This window comes from Astatotilapia calliptera, chromosome 20 (assembly GCF_900246225.1).
Source record: "Astatotilapia calliptera chromosome 20, fAstCal1.2, whole genome shotgun sequence".
Taxonomy (NCBI): domain Eukaryota; kingdom Metazoa; phylum Chordata; class Actinopteri; order Cichliformes; family Cichlidae; genus Astatotilapia; species Astatotilapia calliptera.
The window spans coordinates 19,952,520-19,971,577 of NC_039321.1; the positions used below are offsets into that span (position 1 = coordinate 19,952,520).

General features: G+C 40.5%; 3 protein-coding genes across 4 annotated transcripts; 2 read left to right on the forward strand and 1 right to left on the reverse strand.

Annotated features, from left to right (window-relative positions):
• The first annotated feature begins 159 nt into the window (after nt 1-159).
• On the forward strand, nt 160-2,531 carry micos10 (mitochondrial contact site and cristae organizing system subunit 10). The gene is made up of 4 exons (XM_026153224.1): nt 160-457; nt 1,411-1,458; nt 1,858-1,964; nt 2,317-2,531. Exons 1-4 carry the CDS (start codon nt 385-387, stop codon nt 2,323-2,325), a joined length of 237 nt encoding a protein of 78 aa, XP_026009009.1. The 5' UTR covers nt 160-384; the 3' UTR covers nt 2,326-2,531.
• A 102-nt stretch (nt 2,532-2,633) lies between these two features.
• htr6 (5-hydroxytryptamine (serotonin) receptor 6) lies at nt 2,634-8,825 on the forward strand. The gene is made up of 3 exons (XM_026153216.1): nt 2,634-5,050; nt 6,600-6,734; nt 8,433-8,825. Exons 1-3 carry the CDS (start codon nt 4,142-4,144, stop codon nt 8,787-8,789), a joined length of 1,401 nt encoding a protein of 466 aa, XP_026009001.1. The 5' UTR covers nt 2,634-4,141; the 3' UTR covers nt 8,790-8,825.
• A 67-nt stretch (nt 8,826-8,892) lies between these two features.
• tmco4 (transmembrane and coiled-coil domains 4) lies at nt 8,893-18,157 on the reverse strand. Of its 2 annotated transcripts, none has more exons than XM_026153208.1 (14): nt 17,859-18,157; nt 17,020-17,170; nt 16,754-16,928; nt 16,537-16,564; nt 16,207-16,336; nt 15,729-15,826; nt 15,408-15,551; nt 15,145-15,264; nt 13,664-13,828; nt 13,403-13,539; nt 13,007-13,091; nt 12,795-12,912; nt 12,451-12,568; nt 8,893-10,027 (listed from the first exon to the last, which is right to left on the reverse strand). In XM_026153208.1, exons 1-14 carry the CDS (start codon nt 17,899-17,901, stop codon nt 9,536-9,538), a joined length of 2,004 nt encoding a protein of 667 aa, XP_026008993.1. In that variant the 5' UTR covers nt 17,902-18,157; the 3' UTR covers nt 8,893-9,535. The 2 variants fall into 2 exon arrangements, with proteins under 2 accessions (XP_026008993.1, XP_026008992.1); XM_026153207.1 differs by having other exon boundaries at nt 12,995-13,091.
• Nucleotides 18,158-19,058: the final 901 nt, after the last annotated feature.

Genomic DNA, 19,058 nt, shown 5'->3' on the forward strand with positions numbered 1-19,058 from the left:
TTTACTGTACAGCTTGCTGGATATTGTATGGACCAAAGTGACTTGTTTGGGATAATCCTTTCTTTACCGCAAGCTGGCGCCATTCAGTTGTTGGGGTATAACCTATCGCGAGGTTTGCAAGAGTTTCAATGCTGCTTTCAAAAAAAAGACGTTACTTGGCTTTCTTTAGTTTTTTTAAACGTTTCCTCCTTAACATAAGTTCTGTCAATAACACCAAGGCGGTAAAGGGTGAATGTTTAAACGAATCACTTGTAAAATCATAAAATTTTCAGTGTTGTCGTTTATTCTTCTGCGTTTAAATCGTAACCCTAGGGATATATTTCCGACAACACGTGAAAGCATCACGCAGAGGTGCATTTGTTAGTTCTAGCCTGTCACAAGCTAATGTTCAGTATGTCTGAGAAGGAGCTGGGGAAAAAGTGGGACCGATGCTTAGCAGACGGTGCCATTAAATTAGGTAAATATGCTTCAGTTTCTCAATCGTAACGATGTCCTGTACCAAAACAAGGGCCACTTAAGAAGCAGTTTATATTGAAGTCCACAGCTGTCATTGACTGGGCGAGAGGCTAACTAGCTAGCCATAAGGGCTTGTAAAGGACAACTGAATGACCAGTCATTTTTTCATGCTTTGTTTATTTTAAATACATACAGTTACGATTGGGTATACTCTGTCATTTTATTAAAGTCTCAAGATATTTGGCCTTTGATGTTCTCGCTCATTTTTTATGCGTTTCACTTAGCCCAGTGCAAACGCTGCTAAGAAAATGTCAACCTAATTCTTAATCGCTGATTAATACGGACACGTCTTCTAGTACGCAACTTAAAGAATTTTACAAGATATTTCTGTCCCCCTCTTAATTCGGCATATATATATATATATATATATATATATATATATATATATAAATAAATAAATAAAAAACAGAACCAGTGGTTTAGGTTATTCACATTTGAGCTATTCTGCTGTTTCGCTAACTCTTTTCGCTGGAAGGAGATGACAGAGATGATCCTGGCCAGGGGGTGCCTAACGTAACAGGGCCATGCACTTACTGTTAAGAAGCCAAGATCCATAAATTGATGCATATTTGAATGGAGTTAGGTGCGGTGAAGAATAGGTAGGTTTACGCCAAGCAGGCCCACTTTATTTTAAAGAGACTGTGTATTAAGACGGTAAAACTCTTCTTATATGCTGTGGCAAGATAACATGAAATGTCTTTTTTTTTAACCATCTTGTAGAAAAAAGTGGGGGGAAATATTGCTCTTAAACTAATCATACAGCATAGATCAAATGATGATTAAAAGTACATCAACCAAAGGCAGCAGACGACATCATATACACCAAATAAGCATTACAAAGTAGCTGTATAAATAAATAATACATTAACAGCTGTTTTTTTTTCTGTCTCTCAGGCACCGGTCTGGGGTTAGGCATTGTGTTTTCTGTTCTGTTCTTCAAACGTAAGTAGTTTAATTGCTTTACTGAATCTAGATCAGCTCCTTTTGCTTAAAAGTCCTTGAGGGAAAAAAGCATGGCTGCAGTAATGTTCTACTCCCGTTACAGTAACACATACATATGGCTGTCTTTTACTGCGAATAGATGAGATGTATTTTTTTGTCCACAGACAATAGTCATTTCAGATTTTAGATGTAGGAAAATGATGTGCCTTTGTTACGGAGACAGCAAAAGGCCCAAAAAGCTTTTAAAGAAGCATGTTAAAAATTGAGGTAATTACGATGGGGGGGAAAGGCTACAGGGTGAAAGGCTGTAGCACACCATCTCTAATCTGTTTTTAATCATGCTGTGAAGTGCTTGAGTGAGTGTTTGAAAATAATCTAAAGCATCTTTCTCAATTATAGGGCACACATGGCCAATTTCACTTGGCTCGGGAGCAGGGCTCGGCATGGCGTATGCCAATTGTCAGAATAACCTGAGGTCACATTATATGCTGCACAGAGGCGATAAGGTTGGTTTGTCCATGGAAAAAATTGATTAAATTGTTATAATCGTTATAAATACCAGTAGATTTCATAAAGTCTGAAATGTGTATAATGCTGGCATAATTTCAGTCTCTGTGTGTGTGTGTGTGTGTGTGTATGTATGTATATATATATATATATATATATATATATATATATATATATATATATATATAAAAATACTGAATTTATTTCTATTTTTTCTAGAGAAAGAGATAAGACCACTAAAACTAAATCATTTAAGGAATTGATTCCCCACTTCTAACTCTCAATAACAACCCTGTATCGCTGGTTATGTAAATGACAATTCATGAAACCTGTCTCTGTTTTCTTCAACAGGAGCAATAACTGCACGTCACCAAGGGACTGTCTCTTTTTTTTTTTTTCCCAAAGTGTTTGTTTTTGTTTTGATTATGGGTGCGTCACCATTTGCACTGTTCTACAGTCAGACTCTTGTCTCCCTGTTGACATCCTTCCTTGTATGACTGTATGATTTGTATATGCCCTATAAGGACGGTCTGTGTTTATTTAATAAAATAATTATTAAAAAAAGAGTTGTGGGTTAATAATAAGCTGTTCCATACATGCTTTGTAAGGTATGTAATTGTGTACAAATCATGTTTAACCAAGTGGTACAAAGATGAGGATTGTGTAATACGTTACATCAGCTAGATTATACTTCATACACTCTGAGGAGTAATAATGACACTTGAAGAGGGGTAGGGGGTTAGGAGTCAAGTGTTAATGCAGTTTTGAAAAAGGTGCTTGAAGTAATTTTTCTGAAAACTGTCAGAGAAGAAGGCTGAGGCAGGGATGTAAAAGCAGTCCTATAAGGCTATTCAAATGTTCCTGTTAGGAAATGAAGGATTCTGGGGTTGTCTCGTCATCTCTGTGCATTGAGAATAACAAGATGACGTAAAGTGGTTATTGTTATATAATAGGGAATTTCTTCACTAATGGTATAATGTGTGAGTCACCCAAAACAAACAAAAATATGCTGAAATATTACAATGTGTTACTGAGAAACTGGCAGATTAAAATGCAATCAGTGTTATCATTCAAATACAGCTGATCCATGTTTTACGTATTATTGGTTTTAAACAGTCATCTCCCTATAAATGATGGATCAATCACAATCACTGCAAAGTGACTTGTAACTAAGGCTGATAATTAAACACTTTGGTGGTGACTGTGGTGGTGGAGTAGTGTCAAAATATATGTATATAGTGCATATGAGAAAAGAAAATCAAGGCGCGATGGACATTTTTAAAATTGTTATTCCAGAGTAGTTAAAAACACCATGTCCAAACAAGGGAGAAAAAATCTAAACAAAACACCCACACTAGTTCCTATGATTTAGAATTAGCATATCTTGGCTGTGATTGTGCATGGTTATGCATTAACGGCTCAATGCTCTGACACGCTCCTTCTCAGTAGCTGTGCGCTCAGGCTGGGAGGCACGCTGGAGTGGCCGACACAGGGATTAACAGGACCGAGCGTTACATGGCCGTGATACCTGTAGAGCACTCGCGAACAGAGCGGTGCTTACAAATGACTGCTGCACAATTTTCTGTTGCTTTTTGCTGCCTTGCTGTGTTTCCCAGAATAAAACGGACTTGTGTAAGGCAGCAGAGCTCAGCAAGGCACAGCAAAGGACTTGCGAGAGACAGATCCACTTCTGTGAGGTGAGGTATAATTTTGAGCATTGATCCTTGTTCTCTTCATCTTCAGTGAGCCTGCTCTCATATGCCGATTCAAGGCTTTTCTGTTTTTGTGCCCTCCTCCGGAGCCTGTCATCATTGTGACATGCTGCTTCGAAACCCTCTTGTCAGCTATCGAACGGCTCATTCTGGCTCTTAGCTGTGGATGAGACAGGGACACTGGCCAGGATGGAGAGATGAGTGAAACTGTGCTGGGGATTTGGATCACTATATTGGTGGGTGTGGAAGTAAGTCCAGGACACCTGGATGTATTTCTGGATGGAGATTTTTATCCATGGAGAACAGTTCAGTTAACCCTGATTTCTCAGCACAAGACCTCAGTGGCTTTCCATTCAACGATGTCCCTGAAATGTGAGCTTTTGCTGCAAAGGAGAACTGGTTAAGGTCTGTAACATCTAGTGCTACCTGAAGAGCTCGTTCACTGACTTCTGCCAGCAGGTGCCATGGCTGACTCTCACTTGTCTGGGACCTTAGGGAGCTACAACGGCAGCTCCACCAGCGCCTGGAACATCACCGGCAGCGGCCCTTGGTTGTTAGCTTTTATGCTGACCATCATCATCCTAATGACCATCTGTGGCAACATGTTGCTAATTGCGTTGGTGTTTGCCCATCGCTCTCTGCGCTGCACCTCAAACTGCTTCCTGGTGTCTCTGTTCTTCTCCGATCTAATGGTGGCATTGGTGGTCATGCCCCCAGCTATGCTCAACGTTCTGTGCGGGGCCTGGGTGCTGTGGCCTGCGTTTTGCCCGGTTTGGCTTTGCTTTGATGTGATGTGCTGCAGCGCGTCCATCCTGAACCTGTGCTTGATCAGCCTGGACCGCTACCTCTTCATCATCTCGCCCCTGCGTTATAAGCAGAGGATGACCCCGCCTCGGGCGTTAATCCTTGTAGGGGCTGCTTGGGGGCTAGCAGCGTTGGCTTCCTTCCTGCCCATTCAGATGAAATGGCACAGCTTGGGCCACAGGAGCGGACACTCATCTGTTCTTGGGGTCAGCACTGGGAACATCAGCTCCTACTCTGACAAACTGTACCCAGAATCCTACTTTCAGCTGTCACCTTCAGGTGGCCTTTCTTTCCAGTGTCGTCTGCGGGTGACCCTGCCCTTTGCTCTGGTGGCATCTGTGCTCACCTTCTTTCTGCCCTCCAGTGCCATTTGTTTCACCTACTGCCGGATCCTTCTGGTGGCACGCAGGCAGGCGAAGAGGGTGGCGGCGCTGAGCCACCCGCCTCACCCGCACCCTTCTCTCGGAGAACCCTCCCGGCCTCCTTCGCCGGGCATTGCAGCAGGGCAAGCTCAGCAGGACGGAGATGACTGCAGCCATTTGGAGCCTCCTGTGTCACAAAACATGCCGGTAAGAAAAAGAGACACCAAACAGTTAAATGTAACAGAGCGAAGGCTGTCAGTGTATTGCTGCCGACCAAATAATAACAAAAAGCACAGAAAAGGATGAATGGATGAAAAGGATAAGCCTAAAGCCTTACCTATGAATCTATTGACATGAAACTCTCTCGGCATAGTAAGGACATTGTGGTGATGTTAAAGACTGTTGCTAAGAGGTGGAAAGTGTCCTTGAATGTGAACATTTAAAGAGCAGGATTCAAATCAATGGTAGGAATGCAGCTCAAACGTGTCCTTATTTTATTCGATTTTTACTGGCTATGTCTTTTATGAAATTAAAACTGTGAAAAAGAAGAGAGGAAGTACACAGTGTTAAAAATAATTCTGCAGATAGTAAATGAACTGAAAACAAGTTTGCTCTTTAGCGACTCAGGTGAAAGGAGCAAGGCATCAAGCCTTTAAAATCAGCATCTTCACTGTATCCTCCATATCATGTATCAGCTTGTTCCAGCTCTTGGATGCAAACCTCTGAGGAGCTCGGTGATATTTAACTACACAGTCTCTGTTTATAATGACTGAAATGACAGTACAGTATACAGTATTCTTAAGATGAAGTGAATAAATATGTTTCCGCAAACTCTGAAAATTATTTTGATTTGACAAAAAGGAAGAACTCAAGCAAAACCACTAATCAAACAAATACAATGGTGTGCAAAAGTCTTGAGCCAGCACTTATTTCTTTATAATTTGCTTCCAAGGAGCCAGACTTTCTTTAGACTTTCTGAAGGACTTTCAAAGTTTTTCTCATTGCTTCCTTTTTCGCTCATTTACAGTCCATTTTTTGTGCCTTACCATTTTTAGGAATGTAATTTTGTTTGTTAAGCGACTTGCATCAGTAGCAACAGATGTAATGGAGTGATGAGTCCAGAGAAAGCTGGAGGCTCTGTCATGGTTTGGTACTGCATTTTATACTTGGTTTGGGATACTTTGTCAACACGGATGGAATAATGAACATAGAAAAGTGTTGTCAGATTTTGTTTCACCATGCATGACAGCATGACAATGATCCCAAACACACTACCAATGCAGTAAAAGCATGCCTGGATAGAAAAACACACAATGGAACACTACCAGTCATGGATTGGCCTCCCCAGAGCCCGAACCTCAACATTACTGCAGCAGTGTGGGATGATCTAGAGAGAAAGGACAGCAACATCTAAAGTAGAACTTTGATTGTCCTTCAAGAAGCCTGGAGAAAACTTGGCTTAGAAAGCTCGGCTGTGTTGAAGAATAAAGATGGTCATGCCAAATACTGACTTTCAAAGTAATCAGAAGTTTGCATTTTAAATTATTTTCTTGCATGTTTGCACTTTTCAATAAATTGGAGCACATATTGACAGTTTTTATGCCAAAGTATTTTTAAATATGAGATGTGGCTCAAGACTTTTGGACAAACTGCAAAGGGAGCCAAAATGGATTTGAATAACTAATGCCAAAGAGGATTTACATGATATCAGTGCTTGTTGAGATTAAGGATCTGTATTATACCCACCTGTCCACAGCCGTCAGTGAACAGCGAGCGTCGCCTGGCTCACAGGCAGGGTCGGAGGGCACTCAAGGCCAGTCTGACTCTGGGAGTCCTCTTGGGACTCTTCTTCAGTGCTTGGCTGCCTTTCTTCATCACCAACATGGCAGAGGTCAGTAGGAGTACCGGAGGCTGTCTCCATCACTAATGACACAGAGATGTCATAGAGGAAAAAAATGCATCTGCTACATAAACATATGTAAAGGAATTATTAAATAGTTTGTGATCAGATGAGCTAGAAAAGAAAAATAATTTCATTCAATCCACGTTGGCTTCACATATATGCAACATCCCTGAGCATCTTAGTCTTTATTAAGACTCAGTGCATCTATCTCAGTGATTCAGAGGTACTCTCACAATTTTATAAACATGGTGGGCACGAAAAGAGTGTGAAATACATGAAAAAAAGAAGAAAAAAAGAGAGAAAAAAACACTTGGATACTGATCTATTTTTGTGTTGGCCAGCCTTGGCGTCACAGCCTTGCCAGGCGATCTAACGAGGAAATAGATTGGCATTTCAGCTTTGTGTGGCTGACTCATTCCTAAAGCCTCCAAAACAGCCTACAAAAGTACCATTTATAATTGGTACTCTTTTCAAAGTGATTTCGATCTGATTAGACTGAATGAATATACACACTTATTACTCAGCAAACAAACAAGGAGGACCCCGAAAAACCTCGCCGAGAGTAAACGAATGTCAGAAAACAGCTTAATCTAAATTGGTAATGACACTTGTCCTGTTTTTTTCAAGCTTTCAGTGATCCAGTCATTTTGATTTCCCATCTGTGCCCTCTCACTTCTCCCCTGCATAACACAGAGCACAGAGACTTGACTGTGCCTGCGCTCTCCTTTCTTTTTCGCACTCAATGTGGTGTGTGAAACGAACTCCCCCCATTTCTGTCCCATTCCCACCGCCTCCCTGCCTCATCTTGATAGTATTGGAAGCTCTCCTCTAACAGCTGTCCCCTTCTTCACTGTCGCTCCCCAAACCTACTGGTTATTTTCAAGATCAGTTTTCTTAACAGCCAGACAGAGAAAAAAAACGATGCATCTATGTACCGACTTCTCAAAGTAAATAAATCATACATCTAGGGCTGCACACATACAGAGTGTTTTTAGGGTAAAACGCATGACATTGAGTCGATTTTAAAAATGTCAATTAATTGAATTAATTACATCTATTGAAAAATGTATGTGCAATACACCCGTGTATGTGTGCGCATGTATTATTAATTTTCTATGTAAATGTAATTTTAATTCATTTTATTTCAACAATTTCATAATAAACAAATAAATGTGGGCTGTAAATTAGGTCAATAAAAATATACAACTTGGCAAAAAAATGTGCTTATTAAACTAATAAACATTCAATAGATGTTATAATGTAATAAAGCTAATACACAAGCATGTTCTTTCATTCATTGCCCGTTGTTTATAGTCTTCTACTTCCTTGGCTTTGTGTTACATTGTAATGTTTGTTGATGCATTATCATCTGTGTCTGTGCACACATCTGTGCATGATATGAAAACACATTTACTTTAAGAGATTAGTTTTTTCCTAATGTTTTACTAATTCTTTCTTATATTTAGGTACAATCTGGCAGTACTGGTGCATTTAACAACTAAATCAATCTTTTATGAGTACAATTTTGCACTAGTTGCAGCATGTGGCAGTGCATATTTGTGTCATCTAATAGCTGTTATTCATTTTCTCCATTTATGTTTTATGTGTTTTTGTATTAAACTTTTTCTCTTACATTAAGTTGTTAAACCCTAACGCCTGGATTGCCTTGTCACCATCCTCATCCAGGCAGTGTGTGAGTGCGTCCCCCTTGCGCTCTTTGACGCCATAACCTGGCTGGGCTACTGCAACAGTACGATCAACCCCATCATCTACCCGCTGTTCATGAGAGACTTCAAGCGAGCTCTGGGGAAGCTGTTGCCCTGCTGTTCTTCGCGGTCGCCCCGAAGACCCTCACCGGCGCTCTCGCTCTCTCTGCGTAACTCGGGAGAGCCCAACATTGCCAGCAACCCACCCTCACCTCTGGCTTCTGACCCCACGCACCCGCCCGCCACCGCCACTGATGCTGTCAATCTGCTGGATGCCGAGCACGCTGGGCTTGAGTTGCCTCTCCTTCTCCCCAACCAGGTTGACACTTTGGACTGAATAGTACTTAAAGATAGCTTATTGGGTATATCAGGGTTTACAGTGGAAAAGCGCGACAGCTGGTAACAATCTGACTTATTCACTGTGAGGCTTGGGCTGAAGAGACATTGAAAAAGAATCTATTTATTTTATGCTCACATTCTGTTAGGTCTACTCGCTCTCAGCCAGTGTCAGGGTCAACAATATTTCCAATTGTCAGTGCCAGTGGAGAATGCAATTCTATAGTAAGCTGTGAATCACTACTGTGAGAGTCTTATAGAACAGGACAGGAAAAAAGCCTCATAGAGAAGACATATTTGTGGAATCACTGCTATCTATATGGAATCACACTATATATAATATCCCAAACCAAGCAAACAGAAACTATTTCAACCGGAAACACACAAAACATGACTGCTTTTTAATGCGCATAGCACATTTGTAAAATAAATTATGACGATATTTACATTTTTATAAAAAAAAAAAGTTATCTACAATAACCAAAATTATCATTCAATCAATACATCTAAACCCGTGTTTAAGCAGTCAAACAAAACACTTCATTTGGGGGATTTTCACTAGAAGCTGCCGTATGTGTGTGTGTCGATTCTTGTGCAGTCTCTTTCGTGTCACTTTGTTGAGAATGGAATGAATATTTTCTCCAATAACAAAAAACCAAAAAACAAAAATCCAAACAAACAAACTTGAGAAGAGTTTACAAGGAAGCAGCCGGTCCAGTAACATGCTCTTTACAAGTTTGGCCGCCTTCACTTGTGCGAGTTCTCTGTAGTCCAATGTGTGTCATCCCAGCTCCATGATATGTGTTCATTATCCCGGTCGTCCTTGTCTACACCGTCACACCGGACATTCACATCAGTGGCTGTGATGTTATTAGGAGCCTTCTCGTCTGAAATACGAGGTGAATTTTTCTGCGGTGACATTTTGCTGTCTGATTCTGTATCGTTTAATGAGTCCAGCAGATCTGAAATATCAGGGATATCCCAACCGTCAGCAGTCTCCTCCGTCTCTGCCAACTCTTTGGCATCTCTGCTTTGTTGCGTCTCAGGCTTCTCAGTGTGGTTTTGTGTCTCGGCCGCTTGTCGCTCATTGGTGGTTTGGCCAGCGATGTCCACCGTCCCCTTTGCCACTGTTACATATTGAGGAATTGCAAAAGAGGTTCCCGGCACTTCTTTAGTGGGAACTCCTACTGCTACCAAGATGGTGTCCATCTGACGCATGTAGTCCAAGTGACCTTTAACCTAGGAGGCAGGAATACAGTGCTATTATCCATGATTAAAACCTCATTCGTATACTACCTATTTTTTGTTCTTTTAAAGAAACATTTAGGCACTAATGTGTTATTTTGTACGATTCATTTATCCTGTTCTCCTCATTACATGACCGGGTATGTGCTGTATGGTGCTTCAGACATGTCAGGTATCTTTTTACTGCTGTGGTTTAAACCTTTACTCGAGTAACATGTGAAACCTCTAATGCTTTACTTGGAGCTACTACAGATGATGAGTAGTTGTGTTGACTTGAATGTTAGTAGAAAATCATTGCTGTGATGTGAAACAGACCAGCGGGGGCCTTGTTTTTCATAAATTTCAGCTATATTTAAACAAAACAACTCTTTCTTTTAATATGCTAATAAAACAGTATTTAATATTGCTGCCTCACTTACAGAAACCTAAATCTTATTGGAAAACCTTCAATTTTTGTATTAAGTATTAAATAAATGTTTCTTCCAGAAGTAAGATGTAAAGTTGCAGTGATCCATCGTCTCAAATACCTGTCTGTAACAGTTTTGCTCTGTTTATTCCTTTAATCCCTACTCCTAAAAGACCCCTTTTAACTTATTATTTTGGTTTCAGACCCAATAGCTCAGTCATACATAGTGCACACTGGTTCTCAGGTTTCTTTTCCACTAATGTAAGCTCTTTATTTATTGTTTTCAGCCAAGTACTAACTGACAAGCCACAGTGGTTAACTCCACATGATCTGGATTTGGCAGACATTTTAACACCAGGTGCTTTTCCTGATAAAACCCCAACAGGATTTGTGTCTCTCCTGGGATTAAACTGGAGATCTTTTGCTTGTTAGTCAGTTGTGTAAACCACGACACCATGAGCTTTTAAATCTAGTAAAAAATATGTTTTTTTAAATTGCAGTAATAAAATGAGGCACAGTGTTTCCCTTACCTTCCTCAGATCAGTTATTAGAGAGTAAAGGGGTCACACAAGGATCGCTGCTTTCTTTGTGTTTGCAGAAACACTGCTGCCATGTTTTGAACAAAAATCCTGATTCGTGATGTCACTGGATACTTAAGCTGAGAGCTTACAACAGTTGCTGCGTCCAGTTATTTTAGAAATGATCCATTACTGATGCATATTTTTATATTGACAATGAAGAAACCTTACCTTCTGCTGTACTCCAAAGTACCCTTAATGGTACTAGTACTCCAATGTGGATAACAGCAGAAGACAGTTAGCGACTAGCTGGGGTGTATAGCAGGTTTAACAGGCTGAAAACTCTTGACTCTAACCCTGAACACTGAGGTCATTATATCTGAGAGGGGAAACTTTTCAATTAAATCTGACCGTGTTCACCCTGATCAACAATGGACCTCAGCGAGCAAGAGTCACCATGGCAACTGGTAAATAAAAAGCAGAGCCTTCATGTTATTCCAGTAGGGCCAGAAATACAATTGTATGCCAGTGCAGACCATGACATTTATTTAAAATTTAAAAAAAGCATGTCATCCACTAAGCCATTGTTTATCAGACTTGAAATTATGAAGTTTTAAACATAATCATTCAGCTGTTACTCTGATAACAGCAGCTCAAGATGGAAATCAAAAAGATACGACAGAGTCAGACCCAGGAATAATCAATTTGGTTATTAGTAGTAGAAGAGATGTCTGCATTTGATGTGAATGTTGAGATGTTGTTTTTAAATTTAAAGACTACATTTACTGAAGTTTGATCTATTGATCAGTATCCTGTGTGTGTCTAAAGCTTCAAACTCCAGGAGCACACATGGAGTTTAATTTAGCCTTCTTTCAGGAGCAGGAAACCCAGAGTTTCCAGTGAACCTGTTTTCCTGAACAGTCCCCAGGTGATCGCTGCGGTGTATTTGCTTTGCGCTTAAACATCCAGATGGTTCCCTCAGGAGTCAAAGGAGACGACACTCACGCTCACTCTGTATCTGCTTGATGTGTAAATAGCAAGTGTTTTGTATAACAACTTTACAGGGTGAAAATATGTCAGTGTTGTGTTTGATGTGACAAAACTTATATAAGCTGTGGATTAGGGCTGTGCAAAAGCAAATCTGGAAACGCACAGCTACCTGATGTGATGGTTATGTGGTATGAAATCAAAAGTCAATGTTCCTTTTGAAATGTCATGCATGAATATGGAAGAGTAGCTACAGATCTTTTGTCTGAATTTCTTCTCATGTAGGAATGAGCTACTTCATTTCCCTCTCATGAATTATTCAGGTGCTGCTTCTATTATTTCAAAAACATAAATTGACCCCCTAACAGACCAAATTTGAGACAATGCACTGCATGTGGTTTTTGTTACTCTTTGAATACTTTAAAATTCCAGTTCCTTTACCTTCAGCCGTGTTTTAATTTACCAAGGTGTACTTCATCAGATTTCAAACACAGGCTCTGACTCACCACTGAGGAAAGATCCACATTGATTATGCGCTGATCCTGGATGTTGATTGGGTGCAGGCCAGCAACAGACAGCTGTGCAGCTGAACTTCGGTACAAGAATCCCAGGAGCCAGTCCCCTCTGATAGGTATGTAGATCAGAGAGTCCTTTATTCATGCAGTCATTGAAAAATACATCTTGCTGCTGTGACAGTCGTTTGCAAAGTTGCATGAGGAACATAAATGGACTCAGCTCACCTACTGGCTAAATAATTACTACAACAAAAGCATAAAGCATCTGCAAGCATTACTGTTAAAAAAAAGGTTTCATTTCTGGATTTCTAAATCAGGAAAGAACTCTTCCTTACCTGGAGTATCCGTTTACTATTTTTCCAGCTACTACTCTTGCCATTCTCTCCCAGGCCTTCTCAGATCCATCTACTGGGGCCCCCAGGAGGACCACATCCTCCACTACTCCTTCACTACCTGAGGATTCAAAAACAACACAGATGAATTTTTAGAGTCTGAAAAATGCGGGATACAAAGTAGAAATGTATCCATCATCAACCTCTAATTGCACCTCGGTCACTGGCGAGCTCCTGCAGGCAGTAATAGATAACTCGAGCTCCAAGACTGAAACCTATGAGGCTGACGGGCCGCTTCCCCTTCAAACACATGAAAGGAATGGTGAGTAGCTTTAATTTTCCTGCTGTTTAGTGAACACAGGCATATTCATAGTAAAGAAAAACAATTTAGAGAAGCAATGAATGTAGCGAATAACAGAGTCATCCTGGTTAATGTAATCCGGTGAACAGTGTGTACACAGGCACCACAGGTGAAGCGCACACATGTTGCTGCATGCCATACAGCCTTCTTTCTTCTAAGGCTTTGAAATTCTACTGCATCGAGCAGATGAAAGGTGAGAAGTGATGTGGCGATAAGATTGTATTAACAAAGATACCAAATAAAAGGCTACCTGCTGTCGGCTTCTCAAAACCTGTGCCAGGTGTTTCCCCACCTCGGCGGAACGGTTCAGACAAACACACCAGGGGTTGTCGATGACGCTGGCTGCTGCCAGCAAAGACGCAGGCCACGTCAACGCCGTCACAATCCCTGATGGGAATTGTTAGAAAGCAGTCGAAACTGTAAAGGATGACTACTGGTTCCAAAGGTTACTCACATCCCATCAGCTCACATCAGATAACACCAACAAGAGCTTCTTGCACAGCGGTCCTACCTGACAGCACAGTGTACTTTAGGGCTTCCTGAGCCACCATGCTGACCAGCCCATCCAAGAGAGACGTCATGGCTGAGCCCAGATCCCTGAGGAAGCGTGACTCCCACACTAGGCAGTACTGTTCCCCACACTCGCCCAAACTGCACCACGGGGCCTGGAACGAATCTGGAACACAGCAGTCGTGTTTATTGTGGTTGATCAACTAAGCTGCACTTGTATTTGAAGTATTTTTTTAATTTGTTCTTTTATTTTTGTTAGCTGTTTTTTACGTGTAGGTGGTTCACAAATTCCTTTGGGGTTGCGTCAGGGAGGCCATGCGGTGTAAAAAAAAAAAATCAGCCAAATCAAACATGCAGACCTCACCGCTGTGGCGACCCCTTGTGAATAAGGGAGCAAGCGAAAGTAGCATTTTATGTGTAGGTGGTTCTAAATTGAGTAAAAGAGCGTACGTATTAGTGATGGAATGGAGCTGCAGGAATACAGCTGCATTGTTTTATGTAAAAACACATCATAAGTGGCTTGTTTGTATAATCTCTGCTAGAGTAGATTCAGAACATTATGTACAGAACTTTACTAGGGTTGACCACATCCGCTTGTTTATCAGCAAAAAGATCGTAGCGAATGTCTTTGACTAACGTGCTTGTTAATCTGTTTCTTTACCCCTCTGTGCATTTGGCCCTGGCACTGATTCTACTAGATTTATGCAGTGCTCTGAAAACAAACTATGCAGGATTAACTGTTCAAAGGTCACAGCACAGTCAAATTACAGCATTTGCTTCAGTTATAGAACAAATTATGTGTACATTGTTTATCACGTATAAAGGTTAACACAAAAAATGCATTCAATTATGTTCGTATTTACATATTTAAAATTTTATGAAAAAAGTTCACAGCGAGGATATAGAACAAAACTAATGGTCAGCCTTGAGGTGAATCTGGCAAACTGTCACTGTATGACTCAGGAGTGGAGAGCAGTGCTCTACTAACACTGTGTAAAGTGGGGATAGAGTCCTGCTGACATCAACTGATGACACAGTCGGGCGATAAAAGGGATACTTTGTGGATCCCCTCAATCCCACTGTCATGTCTTCCATAGAGGAAGCAGACTTTGAAGATGACAAATCCATCAGTGGGTCATTGAGGTAAACAAGTCCTTGATGTATGAGGATGTATGAGAGCTCTGGATTTTGTGGTTGTTTGACTGGGCTATAAAATGTTGTATGGAGATCCCATACGGTGCTTCTGGACTGGAACACTATGGTGGTGAGCGCAGAGACTGTACTCCAATCACAATCCAGGGCAGACCCATGCATTTTGCTCTATGACAGCTAGGACAGGGTTCACCCCAACCACCTCCAGGAGCCCAAACTGGGTGAACGGTTAATTAACTGGATGGATGCATGGATAGATTTTTCAACTGCCCACACCTAATTACTGGAAACTGGAGGCGGTTGTGGCGAGACAGCAGAAGCAATACTTACTGTATTTACCACTACAGAGCCAGCCTGTCACTGCAATGGTCACATGAAGATGCTTCCCAGAATTCAATGGCAGGAATTCAAATTCTTCTATCGCCCCAACACACTTCTTCATCTTATAGCCTGGAGAGAAAATGGATTAATCCTTTAAAATGTGATACAATTCTGTTGCCTTTTGGACAATTAAAAAAAAGCAGGTCTTATCAAATTACGCTCAAATTCTAATAACTAATAATTAGTATCAGCACAGTCATCAGTGCTTTTACCTGTCAGTCCAGCCCCTGCTGCTCCGAACAGAGAGGCCATAATTGCAATGCCAGTGACCGAGCCCAGAGCAGCAGCACCTCCAGCCCCCAGCACAGCACCTGCACCTGCTGCCACCAGAGGGGCTGCCAGCCCACCTGTCACACCTGGCAAAGGCAAAAAAAATAAATAAATCAGTCAGTACAGAATACAAAAGCTAGTCAAAGCCACTATCTGTCAGCTCGAGAATTCTGATAATTTCTCTTTTGTTTTTGTTGATTTAATTATCAGCTGATTATCATTTGATTCAGGAGACTTTGAAATTCTGAAGCAAGAATAATCACCGATCACTGTTCCTCCACCCAAAGTGGCAAGTCCAATCAGGAGGTAACGCCGTAGCTTTCGCCCTCTTTCTTTCTTCCGCCGCCGTGAGGACTCCTCTCTAATTGAAAAGGACAGATCATCCTTATGTGGTGAAACATCTACTTGCTGTAAAAACAAATAACGTCACATGCCTCTTCTGGCCCATTTAAGTTGACATCTTGAACACAATTAGCTGATTGTTTATCTTCATGCTGTCATTCTGACTACAAGTGTGACTGTCATGTGCAGCCGTTGTGTGATTTTTAACAGTCTGGCACACAAGACAGTTGGCCAAATGAGCAAAGCAAAATCATTTTATCATGAAGTATCTTAAATGAACTAACATTAAATAGGTTTATAACAGAATGAAATGCCTTATCATTTGTACTCTAAACGATGAACTCAGACACGTAAATGTATCATTCATCCTTTCATCCCACCATCCAAGCCATAACCTACTCGCTCTCCTCTCCCCCTTCCCTCAGCCTCTCTCCTAGTGTTTCTTCAAACTCCTCCAGCTCCTGTGGAGAGACTCGCAGCAGACAGCTGATGTGACGGATGAGAACCCTTGCCCTGGCATCATACTCGCCTGAGTACCAAAAAATGTTAAAATTGTTAAAATTGAATTTACAACAACTGTTAAAGTTTTCATCTGGCTGTTTCTTGATGACAACAGGCCTTTTAATATATATGTATGTATACACATATGTATAATGATGTTTTCTTTTAATTTGGAGTGATTAGCCTTAAAGTATGAAAATCCCTGGTTTATTCTTAAATGCCTCTTACCATCTTTGACAGAAAAAGACACCAGATCCTGTAACAGAAAACCAAAGCTGGTTAGGGATAAGAGGGTTTGCAAAGATAAATACAATGCAATATATTTTCAGCTATCAAAAACAAGCAAAAAGATCCATTGCTGTGCACTGTTGTGACCCCAGTATCACCAAACTACAAGGAGATTTGTAGTTCAGGGTCATTTATCCTCTGTAAGAGTGACAAACACCTGCGTGATGGGGGTGGTCCCTGCTGCCAGCAGAGGTTCGCCCTGCAGGGTGGAGAGGAAGGTGTCAGAGCCCTCGAAGCCTAAACCTGACAGGAAGGCTCCCATAACTGGCATCACCGACTCATCCAGATCCAACCAGTGGACTAAGGCCTGTAGGTACTGCTCCCTAAATACGCTGAAAAATAGAAGAAGCAGGCGCTACTCAGCACAAGGCCAACACTGATATTGCCATGAGGAAATTTCATGGCTCATCCTTTCATGGTTACCTATTTTCAGATCCAGGAAACAACTGGCCCAAGGAGACACCACAAAGAGCAGCATAAGCAAACCGGCTCTGTTCAGAAAACCGTCTGCCGATTATTCTCTCAGGGCTTTGGTCACATGGGCCATCTCGTGTTGTTCCTGCTCCCCCTGGGTCTGAGATGATATGGTCAAAGCTTAATGATTAACTATAACGCAAGAACTGAATTTATTTAGATTCAACTAGAAGCCAAATACACGTGTCACACTAGGAATCAATAAACTTGCAGTAATGTATTCATACATGTGGGTCAAGTGACAAGCTGTAATAATGCCATAATAATGTAGACGTTAGTTTATTATAAATGCTGTATGGTGCATTTACCTACATGCCGAATTTACCACAAGACCTCAGTAGTTTAAATGCGGGCTAATGTCACCTTTTACGGGATAACTTTAATGACATAAGAAAAAATCAGTCGTAGACTGTCCGAGCTTTGAATGCAGTTTGTTCCATGTGCCATGCTGAACTAAGTACATGTCTAACTTTGTGCCTCTCACTAGCTCTCTGATGAACTGACCCGAATTCAGCGTACTGGGGCTATTCAAATGTGATACACTTATTTATTTATTTCAACACTTTAATCTCGCTTTTACCATATATAATATGCATGTAACTTAAACCAATAAATTTTAGCAACACAAAAATTTAGCTGCTAAACAGCTGGCTGTTAGTGGCTTCTTCTCCGGTCAACTAGCTAACGGTTTACTGGGAACTTTTCACAACATTACCACTCCTATTACTTACTACTTACAATTACTACTATGGCACCAGCGAATATAGAAAACTCATTTTATGCGGTACCTGGTGCAATGTTGGCTTCCGTTCTGCTCTGTTTTTCCTCCATGGTTATTGATATCACAACTCCGCAGACTGAACTTTTGTTGCATTGACGTGTCTGATGTGAAATGCGCAAGACAAACGCGATCTAAAATGTGGTCAACTTACTTGATAAAACCAAGTATGTATGTCGTTATAACAATCAAATAATAGAATCGCTTCTAAAATTCGATTTTCTGTATTACTATAAAAACTGTTTTTGAGTCGCACCCGTGGCTGTCAAAAGTCCAACTTTAACATGTACGACGGTAAGTGAAGGTATCATTTGTTTTTCAACTTTTAAGTGACGTAACTTCCACGTACTCTGAGGAAGGTCCGTGGTATGTTCACCTGTTGTATTCGTTTGGAAGTGATTTTCGAGACACTGATTAAATATAATTATTTTTTCTAAAGTTTGGATCAGGACTGAGCAGTTAGTGCGCTCGTTTTACAAAAACTCCTGCTCCATACAAGGAGAGGAGAAATACCGATAAAGCCCTGCTTGTGACACACTGGTGTTATATAATTCTGACCAGTAGGTGTGAGTGTAGCATTTATTTTTCCAACACAACCTTTTTCTGGTTCATAACCCTGCTAATGTTTGTTTTGTTTTGTTTTTTCTTCAAATTGATCATTGTGAAGTTTTTCAAAATTTGAAGAGCATGTTGTTCACATATATGTACCAACATGATCCAAGGTCCATTTATGACAGTTTGACTGCCTCCAGTGATGCTTATCCTCAGATGTAGACTGACAGTGTATGAGAAAGAGGGCTGTCTGCCAAGGACATTGTCAAAGAAGCGCATTGTAATCACTTGATCAGATGTGGCCCATGGCCAGATGTGAAACAGAGAATTACATTATTCAGTGCAGTGTTGTAAATAAATGGATTTGATCAGTGTTAAAAGCATAAAGAGAAAAGAACAGACACTTTCACAGCAGTATGCTTAAGTATATAGTGAATGTAGTATAGGATGCTAGATTAGTTCATTACAGTATAATGTGGTTTAGTAAATAAATGATTATAGATAAAAATTTTAATTACTATATTGTGCATTATATATATATATATATATATATATATATATATATATATATACATATATATATATATATATATATATATATATATATATATATACATATATATATATATATATATATATATATATATATATATATATA